The sequence below is a fragment of the Leptodactylus fuscus genome, chromosome 1 (assembly GCF_031893055.1).
Source record: "Leptodactylus fuscus isolate aLepFus1 chromosome 1, aLepFus1.hap2, whole genome shotgun sequence".
NCBI classification, from domain to species: Eukaryota; Metazoa; Chordata; class Amphibia; order Anura; family Leptodactylidae; genus Leptodactylus; species Leptodactylus fuscus.
This window is the reverse complement of record NC_134265.1, coordinates 299,430,594-299,449,951: the sequence shown is the minus strand read 5'-3', so window position 1 is coordinate 299,449,951 and position 19,358 is coordinate 299,430,594. Positions and strand designations below refer to the sequence as shown.

At 39.0% G+C, this 19,358-nt stretch overlaps 1 protein-coding gene across 1 annotated transcript in view; it reads left to right on the top strand.

The window, feature by feature from the left end:
- VEGFC (vascular endothelial growth factor C) overlaps positions 1–17,894 on the top strand; it is a 97,801-nt gene extending 79,907 nt beyond the window's left edge. The window contains exons 4-7 of the mRNA XM_075258465.1: positions 7,800–7,954; positions 13,879–13,982; positions 16,395–16,728; positions 17,457–17,894. Coding sequence (XP_075114566.1) covers positions 7,800–7,954; positions 13,879–13,982; positions 16,395–16,728; positions 17,457–17,571 — 708 coding nt within the window. The 3' untranslated portion in view covers positions 17,572–17,894. The remainder of the gene's footprint in view (positions 1–7,799; positions 7,955–13,878; positions 13,983–16,394; positions 16,729–17,456) is intronic.
- The last annotated feature ends 1,464 nt before the right edge of the window (positions 17,895–19,358 follow it).

Sequence of the window (19,358 nt, the reverse complement as noted above, 5' to 3'; positions counted from 1 at the left end):
TGAAATCAATGGGATCTTTTTGAGCGCGCAAAATGCTAACACACATATACGTGCCAGCTTGCGCTCCATTTTACATCATGTGAACGCACCCTAATAGTGTTTTCTTGGTGACAGGTCAGTGTGTGTTGTCTTGATTTTTAGATTATAGTTTTATTTAAAATGGTGGCTATACCGTTGTCACAAGTTGGGCTATCGCAGCAACGGAAGTCTTTGGCACCAAGCACAAAATGTTTTTTCCTGATGTGCTTTTCCATTTAGATCACTTGTATAAGTGAGAAATTTGTAGAGCACGGCTAGGTTTACAGCTTAGCATGAGGTCATGAAAAAGTAAGCAAAGCCTATCTACACATCTATCCAAGTGCTTACTTACTGTATCTGTCTACTTTAGAGCTCTCATATACATCAGGGCAAAGTCAGCTAAATATGCAGACGTTATCAGGACTATTCTACATGCATGGGGGTTTCCCGAATCTCCTCTGACAGATTATGTTAGAAGAGAAAAGAATCAGGCATGTTAAATTCCAAGACATAAAGCGCCCCAAAAGACTGCTGAGGCCACGAGCTAACACCGGATGCCGCAAGAGAGCCCAGGAGAGGTGAGAGAAGATGAATATCATTATGTATTATTTTTCTATGAATCCCCAAGTCTCTGATCATTATGTAGGATCTTAAGAGACACGAGATTATAATAATTAATCATAAGTGGTGAATCCTAAAAATTCCAGGTTTGGCCAAATTTTTTATACTAGGATTGTGTGCCTTTTGGATGCCCCTTTAATTTGACTATGTATTGTTTGTTTGTTGACATATGCCTTCACAGTGAATTTAGTGCCAATGGATCAAAAGCAATACCTTCCAATTTCTATCTCTGCAACACCTATGTATCTATTATTGCACTTTAGCCATGCTGAGCCATCTCTGAGGATGTCTAAGTCTTGACTTTAGGATAGGTCATCAGTGTGGAAGGTTCAACAACTGGGGCTCCTACTGATCAGCTGATATCTGCACGGTCTACTGACCCAGAGGCATTCAAGCTAATTTCTCTAGTGTGTTAGGATCGGAGACAGACAGTCTTGTATGTTTTGGCCATGCCATCCTATTACAGCTCAGCACCCATTTAATTGTATGTAGCCATCTCCTCATGCTGATATCAGCTTATCAATGGGGCTCGGGGGTGTCTGGTCCCACCAATCTGACTTTGATGAATATCAAGTCTTGGGACAACCTCTGTAACAGTATACGGTACACCAACATGTCTATTGAATTCCAAGCTGCCGCTTGGGGTTAATCTTTAAAAAAAAATAGTTTTCCAGACTATAAAAATATTTTTAGACAAATAAATTCCATGCTGTCTTATTCAACATACTGAAACAATCACAGACAATGTGCTTAAATAATGTCTTTTATCAGCGTTCGTGTCACCACATATGTAGCATTGCATTTTTCTATTATGAAGTGATAATGCAAACAGAATAACACATCTGGGCTCATTCTTCTCCATCCAGTGCAATGTTTCACGCTAATATATTCATGTTTTAGGAATCTTACGGTTTTGCTTGTCGTATATGATTACCAAGACGCACTTGATTCCAATTTAATTTTATTTTTAAACTTGTGATTTTCACCATGTGTTTTACTTTGGATGGTGCTAAAACCAATTTCAGTATGGCAAGAAATACTGTACAATACGGATATATTAAATGTTGGGTTTATTTCCGAATTTATTGTAGTTTTTTGGGGGTTTTTTTTTACTCAGGTGATCATCTGAAGTTAACTATAGATCGCATGTAGGGAAAATTTACCATTACATGTAAAGCATCATGTGCATCAAATGTATAGCACCTATTTCATATATTTATTGACCTAGTTTTGCTACCATTGTTGCATTTGAATCAGGGTGTTTGTCATTTACTATAGATATTATCCTGTGAAGTGTTAGGGCATTTACTTATACAGCATAGTTCCACCTTCTGTTCATAGCGTATTGCAATATGCATGTCCATTTAATAGTGGACAATAGTCTGCACTTAAAGAGGACCTTTCACCTCCTGGGGCACATGCGGTTTAATATACTGCTAGAAATCCGACAGTGCGCTGAATTCAGCTTTTACGTTCTGTGCCCCGATGGAGCTATCGGTGCCAATACCGTATTTCTTCACTGTCAGAAGGGCGTTCCTGACAGTCAGTCAGGAAAGCCTTTGCTCACAGTAGCATCTATTGCTCTGTACTGTGAGAGGAAGCGTTTCTTTCCGCCCAGTGATGAGAGTGGTGAGGAACGTTCACCCCCCAGTATTCGTCTATGGACGTATACTGTTAGGAGGGGAGGGAGGCCTTCCTCACTGCTCTCATAGTACAGCGCTATAGATGCTACTGTGAGGAAGGGCATTCTTGACTGACTGTCAGAAACGCCCTTCTGACATTGAAGAGCTACGGTACAGATAGCTCTTCACCAGGGGCACAGAACGTGAAAGCCGCTGAACTGAGCTCCGTATTGGCTTTCTAGTGGTACATAAAACCGCATGTGCCCCAGGAGGTAAAAGGTCCTCTTTAAGGGCAAGTATATAATGAGCTCTGAAAAAGTAGCTTGCATTGTCTTTTTTCCCAGTTTTCAGTTTATAACATAACATGAATGTAATATAAAACGCAAAAAATGGTGATAGATAGATAGATAGATAGATAGATAGATAGATAGATAGATAGATGTTTGTATTCTATTTAGCTCAAGTTTAATTTGTTTCTTAATACCAAGATCTAGCTAATCCATTTTGTTCGGATAGTTCTGCCTAGATACTTTATATGGTCACCTTTGTGTCTGTTTTAGAAAGTTATTTGTATGTAAATTTTTCTCTTATAAAATGATGTCGGTTCTTTAAGACAAACAGTAACCACTTTGCATTCCAGAAAGGTCACTTGTCTAATCATAGCCGTGTCCTGAGAATTACTCACCATAATTAACTTTTTATTAACGGTAGGCGCTTTGACATAAACTCACAGGAGGAGGAGTAGCTTGTAAAAACCCAGCGAGTCTCCTCTGTTATGTTTAAATTAGATCTACTGAGTGGCTCATACTCCATTTAGAAAACTCATAAGATACGCTCCCAAAAAATACCGGACATTGTAACCTGAGACTTGAGGACTCCAGGTCTAAAAATAACAGATCCCAGTATCGGAGAGTTTTTACTTTGTGTACTGAACATTTATACCACAATGATATCAGGATCAGAAAACAAACCATATGCTGGTTATTGAGTTCATACACTAAAATGTAATTTCATTCCTGTCATTCTGTATTAACTAGAAAACTGCTATGTTGTACGTACACAAAATGATCCTTCTTCTGCTGGATGTGCAGGATCAGTAACATCTTTTTTTATGTGGGCGGAAAAAATGTTATCTTGATGAAGACATAGAATGGAAAAATTGCCTCTAAAACTATGTCCTATTGTGATGCATCAGTGATTTGTAATGGGATTTAGTTAGAACAAGTAAATGTATATAAAAATTGGAACAGCTCACCTGCTGTGGATATATATCTCCAGATATCTCCAGTCCATATGGTAACTGTGCACAGACCACATGTAGGACTACAAGTAACAGCATACATAGGAATATTTTTATTGGTCCAGCAATATTAGGGTTAAAATCCAATATCATTATTCCATATATGACTGTAGGTACCGATACGTTTTTAAATTTGTGAAATAAATATATAGGGTTTTTATTTAATTGGGATTGATGTCAATATCAATCCCAAATCCCAAGATATGCAATAAGTGCTAAAAATCAAAGAAGACAAATGCTAGAGGTCTCAAGAATGTATCAAAAGATAACTAAAGTAATGCAGCACAAAAAAAAATGTTGCAGAAAAAAAGCGGTGGAAACCTCTTTTCTGCTGCACTTTTTTTTTTTTTTTTTGCAATGTGTGTATGGGATTAGCCAGAATTCCATCCACTTTGCAAATACTATAAAACGCTGTGTTTTTTGCCGCTACGTTTCCACCACTGTAATAATTCTGCATTTTTGCAACCTGGGGCTTCAGTCAAAAATTCACTTAAGGTCTCATGCACATGGCATAAAGCATCATACGCAGATTCTGTGTGGCTGAATGCAGAGACTCTACAGTTATGTACTACTAGGTAATAGGCACTGCGTGTATCATATGGCTGTTCCTGCCTAGAAGGAAATATACAACAACATATATTATTTGAGGGTATTATCACAGACACAGCATTTCTTGGAAACACAGTAATGCAGTAATACAGCTGGGTTTTTTTGTTTTGTTTTTTTTATCAAAGCCAGAAGTGAATGTAACAGGAAGGAGAAATGTAAGTTCTTCCTCTATATTGCTGATTAGTTTTGTCACTTTTTATGGCGTTGCCTTAAAAATCTAAATGGAAAACTGCTTTAAAAACATTTCCATGTATTGGCTTAAGTTTATTTGCAACATATGAAGCAAAAGATGATAGCTACTTCTCTAACTCATCTATGCCTTGAATTATGCATCCACCCAGTGTGTAGTCACATCTCAGAATTTTGATCGGTTGTGGTCGGGGTGCTGAGGAAAAGGGTGCAGAAGTATTCTTCTTATCACTATGATTGTTGGTTGATTCAGCTTAGGCTCGATTCTCATTTACATTTGGGTGTCCGTTCAGGGAGTCCGCCTGTGGATCCCCGAATGGAAACCTATAGGCATAGAAAATCAGTTACCTGGGAAAACAAGCGGACCCCATAGAATATAATGGGGTCCATGTGGTTTCCGTTCAGTTTCCGCACAAAACATGCAGAGAGAAAAGTGCTGTTTGCGGCTGAGGCCCCATGTTGCGGAAACGCAGCTTCTTTTGTTGCAGATTATGCTGCGTTTTTTTGAGTCAAAGCCAAGACTGGCTACAAAGGGAATGGGAAATATCTAGGAAGTTCTTATACTTCTCCCTTCTGCTCAATCCACTCCTAGCTTTGGCTCAAAAACCGCAGCAAAATCTTCAACAAAAAGAGCTGCGTTTCTGCAACATGGGGCCTCAGCCTGCAGGTCTTTTCTCTCTGCATGTTTCGTGCGGAAACCTCATGGACCCCATTATAGTCTGTGGGGTCCGCAGGTTTCCCAAGTAACTGCTTTTATATGAGTATAGGTTTCCATTTGAGGGGTCCCCAAGTGGACTCCCCAAACAGAAACCCGAACGCAGATGTGAACCGGGGCTTAGCTTTGTAGAAATGATCAAACACAGCAGTGTACCTGGTCATAGGAAGTAGACGGAGTACGGTAGGATCCACTGTGACTGACAGATCAAGGACGACACTACACATATGGATTCAGTGACACTGACTTTTTTACTTTTGGTTGGAGCTTTGCTTTAATAAACTATGGAGATCCTTTAAAATGGTGACATGTTATGCTTGGTTCACATCTGTGTTGGTATTCCTTCTGGGTGAGTCCGCATGAGGACCCCCCCCCCCCAACGGAATACGGAACGCAACTGCAAGCAGTGTGCCAGAGAAAGCACACGGACCCCATAGACTATAATGGGATCCATGTGCTTGCCACGCACTGCCCACATGAATTATGCGGACAGGAAAGTAGATTGTGAACTACTTTCCTGTCCGTATGATCCCTGCGGAGATCTGGTGGCAAGCACACGGACCCCTTTATAGTCTATGGGGTTCTTGTGATTTCTCTAGCACATCGCTTGCAGTTACGTTCCGTATTCCGTTTGGGGGAGGGTACTTATGCAGATTCCCCTGGATGGAATATGAATGCTGATATGAACGAGGCCTTAGATTATTTATGTGGAGGGGATTGCTATTTTTATACTTTTATTCTTCTGCTGCATTATCATAAAGCCTCTCCTTGTGATATATTATTTATGTATTTTTAGAAATTTCTGAGAAAAACAACAGACATTCTACAAGTACCCCCAGCAGCTTAAATACATCAGTACTACAGAGTTCACATATACTGACAGGATATCAGATCTGTTCATGCACATACTATTCACAAATGCTGTACTGGGAAATGTAGAATGTCCGACATTGCCTAAACCCCGCAATCGCATGTGCTGCCAAAGCATGGAAAACAAACTGTACATATAGCTTAGGCTGTAAATGATTCAGGCTTCCTACAGAAACAAATACATGAGTGACATATTTTGGAGAAATATTTTGTACAACCCAAGTAAAGAGATCCCCTTTGTTTCCAAAATGGTGTCAATGTTTCATCCCTGGTTTAGCCATTTCCAGTGTGAAGAAATGTTCCTGGCGTGTGTGGTTTTAATCTTCCCTGCTTATGATCCGTGTCAAATTTAAGAGCTCCTAACAGGCTTCTCACATCGGACACAGCTGCTTTCAGAAATGTCAGATATGTCTTTGTGCCAACAATCAAAAAAACTCCACTCTGTATCCGAGTAGCAAGAATTCTGCACCCCGCTCCGCTCCGCCGTGGAAATCTAATTTGTTCTGTGTAAACACCTTCACACGCTTAAATAAATTCAGGAAAATTAACTACGGGGGAGAAAGGGGGGAGAAACTAGCACACAAAAGACTGGTACATTATGTATGCCGCGGAAACAACAGGATGATACTTTGTAGCAGAATACGGTATGTCTCTGCTCAATCCAGAAAAAAAGTCAGAAGTAACTATTCTACGTTATGGTAATTTCTATTATTGATACTGTGTCAAAGGGATTGTCCAGCATAACTGGGAAACCAACTAGTGGCAGGGGAGCTGTAAAAAAATAAAAATGATACTCCCCTATCTCTTTTACATCTGCCACTGGGACTGACTGGTCTGAAGTGCTGAGGTCAATGTGTTTGCTGAGACCAACCACTCCTCCGGTCTCAGCAATGGAGGAAAAAGGGGACACTCTGTCGACATCACTTTTTATTTTATACCACCCCAACACATTGGATATCCTGGAAACCCCTTTTCAGTATATATACTTCATTCTTATTACTTCCAGTGGTAAAAATCATGTGATGGGCAGTCATAGGATGGACACACGGGTGACCATGAACTGATTTTTATCCACTAGAAGTAAGCAGAATGAATGACATCAAGCATCTCAAAAATTATGAGTTATTTATACAGAAAGTGCGTTGAGAAATTTGGTAACTATTTATTACACAAAACAATATCATTTGTTTGCTGAATTGGACTTATATTGGAACTTCTGCTCTATAGCATTCTTCCTGCAGAATGGACCATATTTGCCATGTAACCATAATGGGGTCTTTTCATCTGTTAACATGAGAGAGAAACTATTCTATGTATTCATTCCTATAAAAGAATTCTGAAATGAGTTGATTAAAGGAGAACTCCTTTCTACATCTGTATTGTTATGTATACAGGTATATAGAACTGATTATAAACCTTGAGTATAGACTGTCTATGATAATTGTTGGCCTCCATAGAAATATCATGTACAGTACTTGAGCCATGTATAAATTGTAGTCATATCTGAGAAAAATAAGTGCGGAGAATTTGAGGCAGATTTTGGAAACAAATATTTTGAAAAATCATTCCAAAATGTCCTTGAAAAAATTCTCCAAAATGTGCCTCCTATTCATTTCAATGAGCGGTTTTGGAAGAATTTGCCGGAAGACATTTCTTTAAAAAAAAAATAAAAATCTGCCACTGTCTCCCATTGAAATACACGGGAAGCAAATTTTATGAGCGAGAATCTGCTTCAAAATCAGCACCAGATTCATCGACATGACGATAACATTACTGTCATACATTGTATATTAGTAAATATTGGGAATTAATTTAAACATTGGGGATAACCTTAAACCTTCTTCTGTTTCCTTAGCTCTTTGAAATCACAGTCCCGCTGTCTCAAGGGCCAATAAAACCAGTCACCATAAGCTTTGCCAACCATACATCCTGTCGGTGCATGTCGAAATTGGATGTTTACAGACAAGTCCATTCAATCATTAGAAGATCGCTGCCAGCAAGTCAAGTACAGTAAGTCGGAATGATTTAGCATATTCATGTTCTGGGAAGGTTTCTATGATGTCAGTGGGTAACTCTGAAGAGGTTCATGGAAAGTTCAGCATTTATCAGATTTTTAGTAACCTGTGAATATTACGTGTGCTGTGTACTGCCAAGCTGTGGTCAAGTACCATTTGTATTAGGAAAATCCAGCGATTAAAAAGATCTCTACAGCATAGAAACAATGTAAATACCCAGCAGCACAATCTGTATGGCTGTAGTTACAGTCAACTGGAAAGAACAAAACAACTAGTATCAGCTCTAATAAGGCTACAAATGGCCCTGAGATATTCCAGTTCAACATTGCTCGGACAGCTTGTCAGGAAATGTTGTGACTATGGGGTTGTGGGTTATCAATAGCGCGTTCCTGCAGCAATAAACATTCCCATCTATCACCAGTATTCAGAGAAAAGGCACATAATATGTAATAAGAGTTACTTAGCTTTTCTTTATTTATATTAGAACAGTTAAAGAAATTCAACCACCTCCCAATATACTGTAGACACAAGTCTATGGGGATAACTTTTAAGGGAGTCTAGCACTTTCCAAGAATAATCAGTCACCACCATGTTACAAAGCACATTGATAAACATCATACCCACAGTACAGACCAAAAGTTTGGACAGACCTTCTCATTTCAACAGTTTTCTGTATTTTCATGACTATGAAAATTGCAAATTCACACTGAAGGCATCAAAACTATGAATTAACACATGTGGAATTATATACGTATCAAAAAAGTGTGAAACAACTGAAAATTTGTCTTATATTCTAGGTTCTTCAAAGTAGCCACCTTTTGCTTTTATTACTGCTTTGCACACTCTTGGCATTCTCTTGATGAGCTTTTAGATGTAGTCACCGGAAATGGTTTTCACTTCACAGGTGTGTCCTGTCAGGTTTAATAAGTGGGATTTCTTGCCATATAAAGGGGGTTGGGAACATCAGTTGTGTTGTGCAGAAGTCAGGTGGATACACATCTGATAGTCCTACTGAATTGACTGTTAGAATTTGTATTATGGCAAGAAAAAAACAGCTAAGTAAAGAAAAATGCGTGGTCATCATTACTTTAAGAAATGAAGGTCAATCTGTCCGAAAAATTGGGAAACTTTGAAAGTGTCTCCAAGTGCAGTTGCAAAAACCATCAAGCACTACAAAGTAACTGGCTCACATGAGGACCGTCCAGGAAAGGAAGACCAAGAGTCACCTCTGCTGCGGCGGATAAGTTCATACGAGTCACCAGCCTCAGAAATTGCAGGTTAACAGCAGCTCAGATTAGAGACCAGGTCAATACCACACAGAGTTCTAGCAGCAGACCTATCTCTACAACAATTGTTAAGAGGAGACTTTGGCAGCAGGTAGGGTTGAGTGATTGGGATCGGAAAAGACTGGAACCCGATCGGCGAACAAGTAAATTTCACGATCGCGATTGGGTTCCGATCCCGCCTAAAAAAGATCGGGAACGGAATTCCGATCCCGATCACTCAACTTACCTGCACAGATCCACTCCTGCTTCTTCTCCCCGTTCTTTTTGCTCCTCTTCTTTCTCATTCACATGTCTTCAGAGCGCTGCGCGCGCCCCCACCTCCCTAGGCTAGTGTTAGAAATGCTAAGCATCTCTGGGAACTCCTTCAAGACTGTTGGAAGACCATTTCCGGTGACTACCTCTTGAAGCCCATCAAGAGATTGCCAAGAGTGTGCAAAGCAGTAATCAAAGCAAAAGATGACTACTTTGAAGACCCTAGAATATAAGACATATTTTCAGTTGTTTCACACTTTTTTGTTAAGTATATAATTCCACATGTGTTAATTCATAGTTTTGATGCCTTCAGTGTGAATCTACAATTTTCATAGTCATGAAAATACAGAAAACTCTTGGAATGAGAAGGTGTGTCCAAACTTTTGGTCTGTTACATATATAACGAATATATGATGTTTATCACTATAATGTATTTCATGGATAGCACACTGACCCATTCTTTTCTATGGGCCCTTACACACTACTGTGAATTTCACGGTCACGTGTGCGGGCCGACAGTCCAGGCCGCAAAATATAAGAAAAGGTACTATTCCGGTCCTATTTTGCGTCGTATGCAGCCAGCCTTACTGTGTCTTTGCTGTGGACAAAATTTGTGTAAGATGATCTCTGAGTACAGCTGAATAGGTTAAGTGGGTTCCAAGTGAAGGAAAATAGTCTGGACAAAATGTTGGGATAAAGGACAGCAACCGATTTCTTTCCCTGTTATACCCTCACAGACATAACCTTCTCTTTTTATGGTGCAATTACAATTTATATTTTGGATTTTTATGTGGTTTTGGTGTGTCATTTTGAACTCATAACGGCTTTATTTGTAGTCTTGTACACAAACAGAACACAAACTCCATCACTACTACAATTGTTCCTCCCCCATAACGTTGGCCATAGTGTGTTAGTCTAGTTATAAATGGGTTACCCAGCTTCTAATACTGCTGGCCTATCCTTAGGATAAAAAAGCAATGGTGCCACACTCAAATCTTACTTTTGGTGCCCAACAAGCTAGGGTTCTCTCAGAATAAAACCATGGCCCACATAGATATCTGTTGCAATATGCGGATACAGTTTATTTGCCCTACAGAGCTTAAATATTCAGAGACATCCACCAGGTGAACAATCATGAAAAAGTAGTTGTTAGATCTCGTAGGCAACATGATGATTTGTGTGTGGTGTGATTTTCTTTTAAGTATCTTTGAGTCCTAGGCCCCACGTAGCGAGCCGTGAGTGATTTTGAAATTGCAGCATTTCTGCTGCAGATATTTTTCTGCAATGTGTGGATGGGATTAGCCAGAATCCCATCCACTTTGCACGTCTGGTAAAATGCTGCATTTTTTGCCACGGCCTAAGATAAGTCATCAGTTTTAGATTTGCCCGCAGTTTTAGATCTCCTGCCCCGGGACAGCACAGTTTCTGGTATTGTTCACATGCTGGGAGCTGAGCTGCTCATGCGCCATACAAACTGTACAGGCAGGTTTAGGTATTGCAGGGCTTCTGCATAGACTTCAATGAGGCAGCGCTGCAGTACAATAACCCACCACTACAAACGCAGGTGTTTTTGAAAAGGATTTTCTTCTGCTGTGTGTGGATGGGATTAGCCAGAATCGCGTTCTCTTTGCTGGTACTGCAAACTATTTTGCTGTGGTTTTTTTGAGTCAATGTAAGGATTAGCATGATAAAGAATGAAAAATATAAAGGAAGCTGATAGACATTTCTCTTCTGTTAAATACACTCCTGACTTTGACTAAAAAAAGCAGCAAAATCTGCAGCAAAAAAACGCTACATTTCTGCAACATGGGGCCTCAGCCTTAATGTGATTTCCACTGGGGACAGTAGTGTTGAGGGATGCAGCTGAGGATTCTTATGTGTAGACGTAGGCTCGCGCGTGGGGGTTCCACTGGGGACAGGGACTGATATGAATGATGACTGTAGTGTTTTGTCTCACTATATTCCTCTAATGACATATAGGGACAATGCAATAGGGACAGACTGCTAAAAAATCCCTTGAGAGGATGCACCAATATTGAATGCAAAAATTTATAGATGATCAATACGTGAGCTCCATTTCTTGGAGTCCTATCTCATCTAGACATCATGCACACTGAGACCAGGGCCATTTCTACAGGTGCTTATATATTTCTCTTGTTTTAGTTTTGCTTTTTGTATTAAAAAAAAAAAAAGTTTAAATGTTGATAGTTATTTCTTTCCATGAATACTAGGGTTTTAAAACCTTTGATAGGAAACTAGAGAATTGTGATTTATTTTTTTACATTTTGAGTATAAAGGTCTATTGTTCTTTCACTTTATTTATTATACAATTGATACGATGTCCTGTCTGGCACATTTCATTGTTTTACACCTCTTATAAGGGAAGTGAAGCCCCCTCTGTCATACTGACAGTGCTCCACATTCCTTTGTCCTGACTTGGTATTATTTATGTTCAGTGCAGCACAGATGGTTGAAGGCCGCTTGTGATTGGCTGCAGTCAAGCTCTGAACGCTGTTGGCTGAAACGTGTTTCAGGTTATATTTCACTGCAGATCTGCTCTCCTATACTGAAATCTCAGTGGTGCAATTCCAGGGTTCAGTGGCAGATGCTTGCGTCTTTCATTGGGGAAGTTGGATTAACCTGTAGCATTAAATCTACTTTTTCACAATTGCTAGAAATTGTGTAGCAACGACTTGTAAACCAATTATTCAGTACAAGTGCTTCCTATCAGAGAAGTGATGTAAAAGACGCATCAGGCTTTATGTTAAGCACCAGTGAGCCACAAGATACATATTAAAGGCTGACTATAATCTTGTCGTCTTCTGCAGCTGATCACAAACTCCTGTCAGGAACATCTGTGCCGAGTTTATGATAAATGATGTTCATTCAGGGCAGTGACTTGTGGGATATTGACTGGACAGTAATGTCTCAGACAGCTTCAAGAGCACTTAATATATGCGGCCCTTGAGACTTGTCATGTTACTATGTACATAAAAAGAAAAATGTTTAAGGTGAGAACTGATTTATATCGATATTATGTTTGTAGGCAAATACCTCAATAGGAATTACCTGCAAAGTACGTTGTAGCAGAGCTGGTTTTGGCACATTACTTATTGTCTTTTGGAATGTAGTGCCTTGATGCTATGAAATGTTATCTGTACCTTGTATAACACTACAAATACAGATATCATGTAATCTATCCATTATCAGTATGTTTATGCTTTGTAAACCAGATTTACATAGAAATTTCTGCTATGAACTAACTGAAAAGGTTTGTGTTATAGCAGTGATCCTTTATCTAAACTACATCAAACAAAAATTATATCCATAGTCCTTGTGATTGTAGATTGACATATGTAGCATAAATCAATGTAAATATCATTATCATGCCGCTGATGGATACAGTCCATACAACTGAATGGTTGTCAGCGAGTGACTGTGTTGTAGCACCATGCTGCAAAACTTAGGATCTTTTCTCCCCATGAAAAGTATATAAATACTGGGATCTATCCATTGACTCTGTTGTTCCATCTGTCACATATCTGCAGTGCTTGGAGCATCTCACAATCTGATTTTTATAAAATATGCTTCTAGGCAAATGGAGTTTTCCTCCTTGGACTTTCTGTTACAATTATACCTATGTGGAAAGCTATGGCGTTTCCGTAGATATAATTGACATGCACGACTTCCAAAATCGCGTTGGTTTAGGACATTGTGGTGTGTCTGCATTGCGGTTTTTACCGCAAAGTGGACATGGGATTCGCTATAATCCCATCCACTTTGCCCTTACTGTAAAACACTGCGATTTTTCCTGCGGCATTTCCACCACGGGAAAATCAGACATCATTGAAAGGTTTTTCTGGGGCTTACTTAGTAATCCTATTCTTAGGGTAGGTCATCAATAAGTGTTCAGTGGTGGCCTAAGTGCTGAGACCGGAAAGTTTCTTATATGGAAACCGCCGGCATTTCCATAGGTATAATTGACATGCTGCGATTTCCAACATTGCAACAGTTTTGGAAATTGCAGCGAGTCTGCTGCTGTATATTTTTCCGCAATGTGTGGATGGGATTCCCTAGAAAATCTCTGCTGAAAACATAATTTCCCCACAATGAAATCATCCTGATAAAGTAACCTCCTAGGTCATATATAAAAATAATATTGCATTTTGATAACACTAGCTTTAAATACAGTTTTCTAATGCATGACATGATAATTTTCTTTATTAAACAGTTTTACCCTGTAAATGATTGAATAGTACTAAGCTGCAATACCAAACACAGCCTGTGGGCATGAGTGGCACTGTTTCTGGATTTATAGTCATATGGGGTTTTTTTTAATAAGAATTTCTATACAATACCAATTCTCATTTATCTCTTTCAGCTGTCAAGTGGCAAATAAAACCTGCCCTAGAAACTACGTTTGGAACAACCATTTGTGCAAATGCTTACAACATCATGACTTTTCATCACATCACGAGGAATCAGGTAAGAGATTTTCACCATGCTGAACACATTAGTAGTGTATTCTTTCAGAATGTAATGAATTGTTTGCTCTTATGTATCGTCATCTCGAGGGATTTCTGGAGCCGTTTTCTACTCATAAGTTATGTATTACATAAATCATTGGTTGCCCTGGATAATTATACTTATTAGTGTTATGACGTAATATAACGTTAGGACTTTATGTTTCCATTATTCTGAATAATGTAACACTGTGACAACTTCTTATGTTATCAAGATAAGAAAGTTACAGCTGTGCAATATGATCTCCGTTATTCTAACATATATGCTTAATGTCAGCCTGTTCTGTCTGTATCCCCCATACATATATTTAGAGTTAGATGAGTTCTAGGGATCTGATGACATTTTATTACCTCATTGCAGCAGATCTGAGGCTATCTGTCACCAGCTCTTACTTTATCCCATTATTGTTAGTTATTTATTACTCTACCTTTTAGTGTATAGTGCAAAAATATAGAATACAAAAATTGATGGTCTATGAAATTGATGTAAGGTTTTCATTCGAAAGCAAGTTATCACCCACCCATAAGGTAGGGGATAACGTGCAAATCAGTGAGGGTCTGACCATACAGATCCCCAGTGAACAGGAGAATGGGAGACTTTTATCTTGGTTATCTCAATTGGTGTTCCAATTGCAACGATGGAACTGTGTACACACCCCACGACCACTGCTCCACTCAGAATGGGGGATGAAAGTCTCCCATTCCTCTGATCAATGGGGCTTTGAACGATCAAACAGATGAGCAAGTTATCCCCTATCGTATACTTTTGTGGGAAAATACTTTAGGTTGAAGCCCCATGTTGCGGGAACACTTCCTTTTTTCTTTTTTTTTCCTTCAGATTTTGCTGTTTTTCTGTTTTTGTTTTTTCTTTTAGCCAAACCTAGTAGTGGCTACAAAAGGAAAGGGAAATATAAAGGAAATTCTTATACTTTATACATTTCTGCTCCTGACTTTAACTTAAAAAAATTACAGTTTAATCTTCACCAAAAATAGCTGCGTTTCCACAACGTGGGGTCTCACCCATAAAGTGGTTACTTCCATACTCTTTCTAGTATTTACACAGAATGTTAGGCAGATTTTCTAAATGCCAGCTATCACAAAGGGTTATGCTAACTATCCTATATGTGTCTGTGTGAGCACCCAATGGAGTCACGTGTATTGCAGCCTTTTGTGAGCATGTTGTGATGTTATGTTGAATTAATCTCAATTGTAGGTCCTTTAAGTTTGGATACGTTGATACATCAGTTCTGAAATCTCTACAGATGTGTTTATAAAACAACTAAATAACTTTTTATATTTTTCCTGATAGATTCATAAATTCTAACTAGCATTACTCATGTGTATGGAACATTCAGTCAATATCAATTTAAAGTATATGAGCTAGCTTTCATGGAGGGGAGAGACAATTACGTGAGAGTTCTCCAGGCCATCCACTTTGTAAAGAAGTTCCTCATCCCCTTTGTCTTTCTCGCAAATTATACCAAGAAGGCATTTTATAGGGCTGCATAATTTCGGACAATATTCACCCAATTCCTTAAAGGCTGTTATGCACCTAGATCAGTGACCCTATGTGAACTTTTTTGACTACCGGATCTTGCACAAGGCCATCTACAGACTCTAAAAGTCCCTTGTAGCGGTCCGTTTTTTGCTTTGTGGTACACTTTTCTGTTGTGGCTTAACAAACAGTAAACTGTGCCTGAGATTTGGCCATGGGCCAACTCCATCTCTTACATATGGTGGTAAGATTAGACCCTATTGGTTGGATTTTGAGTCCCATATTAACAGAATATATTGCATCCATATTGCAGTGACACCTGTCTGGCCCTTTTCAAAGACCCTACCTCAATACACATGTGGTCAGATAAGATTAACAAAATTTTCAAAATGGAGGAAGTTACATTTTGGATAAATCACTCTCATGAGCGATTCCTAAAAATCTGGTCCCCTTGGATAAAACACAGGGAGACTCTTCTCTACATCCCACATTCAAACCTGATAAATCCCTCCACCGGCTTTCATACTCCTCATACCATGGCTTCAGGATGTATCATTATGCTCTCCTAGAAGCACTGAGTATGTCATCTATGACTTCATTCCTTCTCGTCTCTGTAAATTCCTGAGAAAATAATACATTTGTAAATAGCTATGCCACCAAACATACTGTGGATACACCGTATGTACATAAACATGCTTGTTGGATGACACTTTTGAAAACGTTCACCCACTGCAACCAGTGGGTGGGGGAGGGGTTGGGGGATGCATTTCTCCACCTGTTTATTATTGTCGACAAAGCAGTTTGCATATAAATGTATCACAATGAACAGTATATGTGTAAGATGTACTAACATATTGGCTCCATTTCTATTGTTCATAGACTCCTCTGAGGCCTTCCATGACATCTGTGGTCCAAACAAGGAATTAGATGAAGAAACCTGTCAATGTGTCTGTAGAGGCGGCTTGTTGCCTTCAAGTTGTGGTCCTCATAAAGAGCTTGATCGAACGTCTTGCCAATGTGTCTGCAAAAATAAACTTCTTTCAACTTCCTGTGGGTCCAACAAAGAATATGATGAAGAGAAGTGCCAGTGTGTGTGTAAAAAGACCTGCCCAAAACACCAGCCGCTGAATCCTATCAAATGTGTATGTGAATGCGTAGAAACCCCAAACAAATGCTTTCTTAGAGGAAAGAGATTCAATCACCAAACATGCAGGTATAAGATGTTTCTACTTTTTACAAGAATACATGTGACCTCACCTGTCCCTGCAGCTTCATTGTCCACTGCCAGTGTCTGTTGTCTGTCATGTGACTGCTAAGACCAATCAGTCTGAGTGGTCGTTGGCAAGGAACTGGTGACATCTGTGAAGGACGTGACCAGTTTGGTCTTTTTCTGAAGTCAACCTTCTAAGGGTTGCCTTAATTCCTGTACAACTGCTATAAATTTACTTGCTGTAAATTTTCCAAATTGTGGGGTTGGTTTATCGTGGCTTGTCTACTAAGAAACTGGTATACAATTTTATGCACAAGTCAGAATTTTGGGGCAAAAATGCCAACTTTTTAAGTTTTAGACCCTGCAGAACAACTTTCTTCAAAGGGGACATGACAGGGGCATGATGGGGGTTGGGTCATTATTGTCATTTGTCAGTTTTCTACCATAAATTATTCCATAAATCTACTCAAGCAAAGAGTTGCTAAAGATGTATCCCTAGGTATAAGGATCCTAGAGTGTGCACATCATCATAAATTACGCACCAACTCTTGCGGGGCAGAATTATCAAGAGGGATATGGAAAATGCAACCTGCTATATTTGCATATACCTCCCAATTTTCAAAGATCTGAAAGAGAGACAATGTGTTAATTTCACTACACAATCTTGTTATTGCATGAGTAGAAATACGTTGTAATGATGACCACGCTAATTTTATTTTATTTTCTTGTAGCTGTTACAGACCACCCTGTACAACTCGACAGAAACGTTGTGATCCTGGTTTCTACTATAGTGAAGAAGTTTGTCGTTGTGTACCCACATATTGGAAAAGACCACACATGAACTAGATACCACAGAACAAAAGGTCCATATGCCTCTAAAAATAAGGAACACTTAATTTTATTTTTATTTTTGGATCTATTTTGCATTGGAAACCATACTTGGTGTAAGGACATGTGCAGTGTGCAGTATGTAAAAAATGGGACCCGAAAATCGACCAAGTTTTTTTTATTTTTAAGGACTTGAAGGGTCACGTGCAATGACAAAGCAAGTCCATGGTTTTCCTGTGATTTTTTTTATTTTTTTTTATCAAGATAATGACTATATAATTTATTTCCACTAAAAATATTGTGCAGCATTTCTGTTTATAGCAATAACAATGTAAAAGCGCACTGTGATTAATATTTTTATATCATGTAAAATATGTTTAAAATAAAAAAACTGAAACTTGTACTATAAACCACCAATATGTTCAGTTGGATTGCGTATGACACCTCAAGAGTATCCATGTGTAAGACTTTTTATTTTTTTATTCTAAGTATTTTTGGGTTTTGACATTGAGATTCTGTTTTATATTGCAAAGTTACCATCAGTATTGCACTGGCTTCATGTTTATAGGTCCTACATAATTGGAAGGAAGTACCGAAAAATGGAAGTCTACTACGTACTGTACTTTATTGTATATCTATAGCTATAGACCTCTAATGTTTAAGCAGACACATAATCAATGTTAGGATTTGTGGATACACCCTTAAAGGAAAACTTCAGTCAAGACTGGTTCACTTTGTTATACCTGTTGCCGGGATTAGGGGTGTGAGGTATGGCATAGGGATTCACTCTTTGTGTCCTGCTCTGTCCCCTTGGGCCCTACATCAGATACAACAAGTTTTAGTTTTGAGGCAATATGTTGCAAGCACATGGATTGTTCAGAGCTAGATATTATTAATACAGAATGGGATGACATAACAATGAGTATGCTTGTAGGTATATAGCCATATTCTATATTAATCATAACACATAATGTGTCATAAAATGAGAATTTAAAGAGGAAATTGAATTGTATATGAGAAAGAGGGATGTAATGTCATTGGAAATGTTAGCCTGTGTTCACATTCCCATTATGAGCTCCCATCATAATTGACAGGAGAAATAGTGCAGTTTACGCCACTATTCTTCTCATCGAAATTAAAGACACTAGGGGTCTTTTGGGTCCTGTTCACATGCAGCGTATGACAGACTGCTGTTGTTTTTCACCTTTCTGTTCCTCTAATGTAACAGAAAAATTTAAAAACTAACAGAAGGGTGAACAGAGCTTTATGGTATAAGGGGGAGTTCACACGGAGTAACGTGCCACGTGATGTGGCACTTATACGCCGCACTTTACTTTGTGTGAACTCCCCCTTACATCCTAATAATCCCAAACTACAAAGTAGGGATTCAGCAATGACACAGCCTCCTAAAATGCCAGTAGGGCATATATACCCTGATGCCAGTTAGCGGAGTAAGGTCAAATGACCCAATGACCTCTTATTTGAGCCCCCTGATTGGCATCTTTGGGCATTGTTAATTGAGTACAATTGTTTTTGCTAAATCCTCTCCGATAGAGCATCAAAGAGATGCCATGTTACACAATGCCGTGGTCTTAATATGAACTTTCACAACCTCCAACCCTTCTTGTTCTTTGAATCTTTCATAGGTGTCGCCTCACTGATTCCATCGCAGATGGCAATTTTTCTCTTGCCTCCTCTGTTAGGGCTCGTTCACATCTGCGGCCCGGCACTCCGTACTTAGGTTTCCGTTTCCTGCCTAAAACACAGGCAGGATACGGAAACCTGCAGGAGTCTCTCTCACCCAT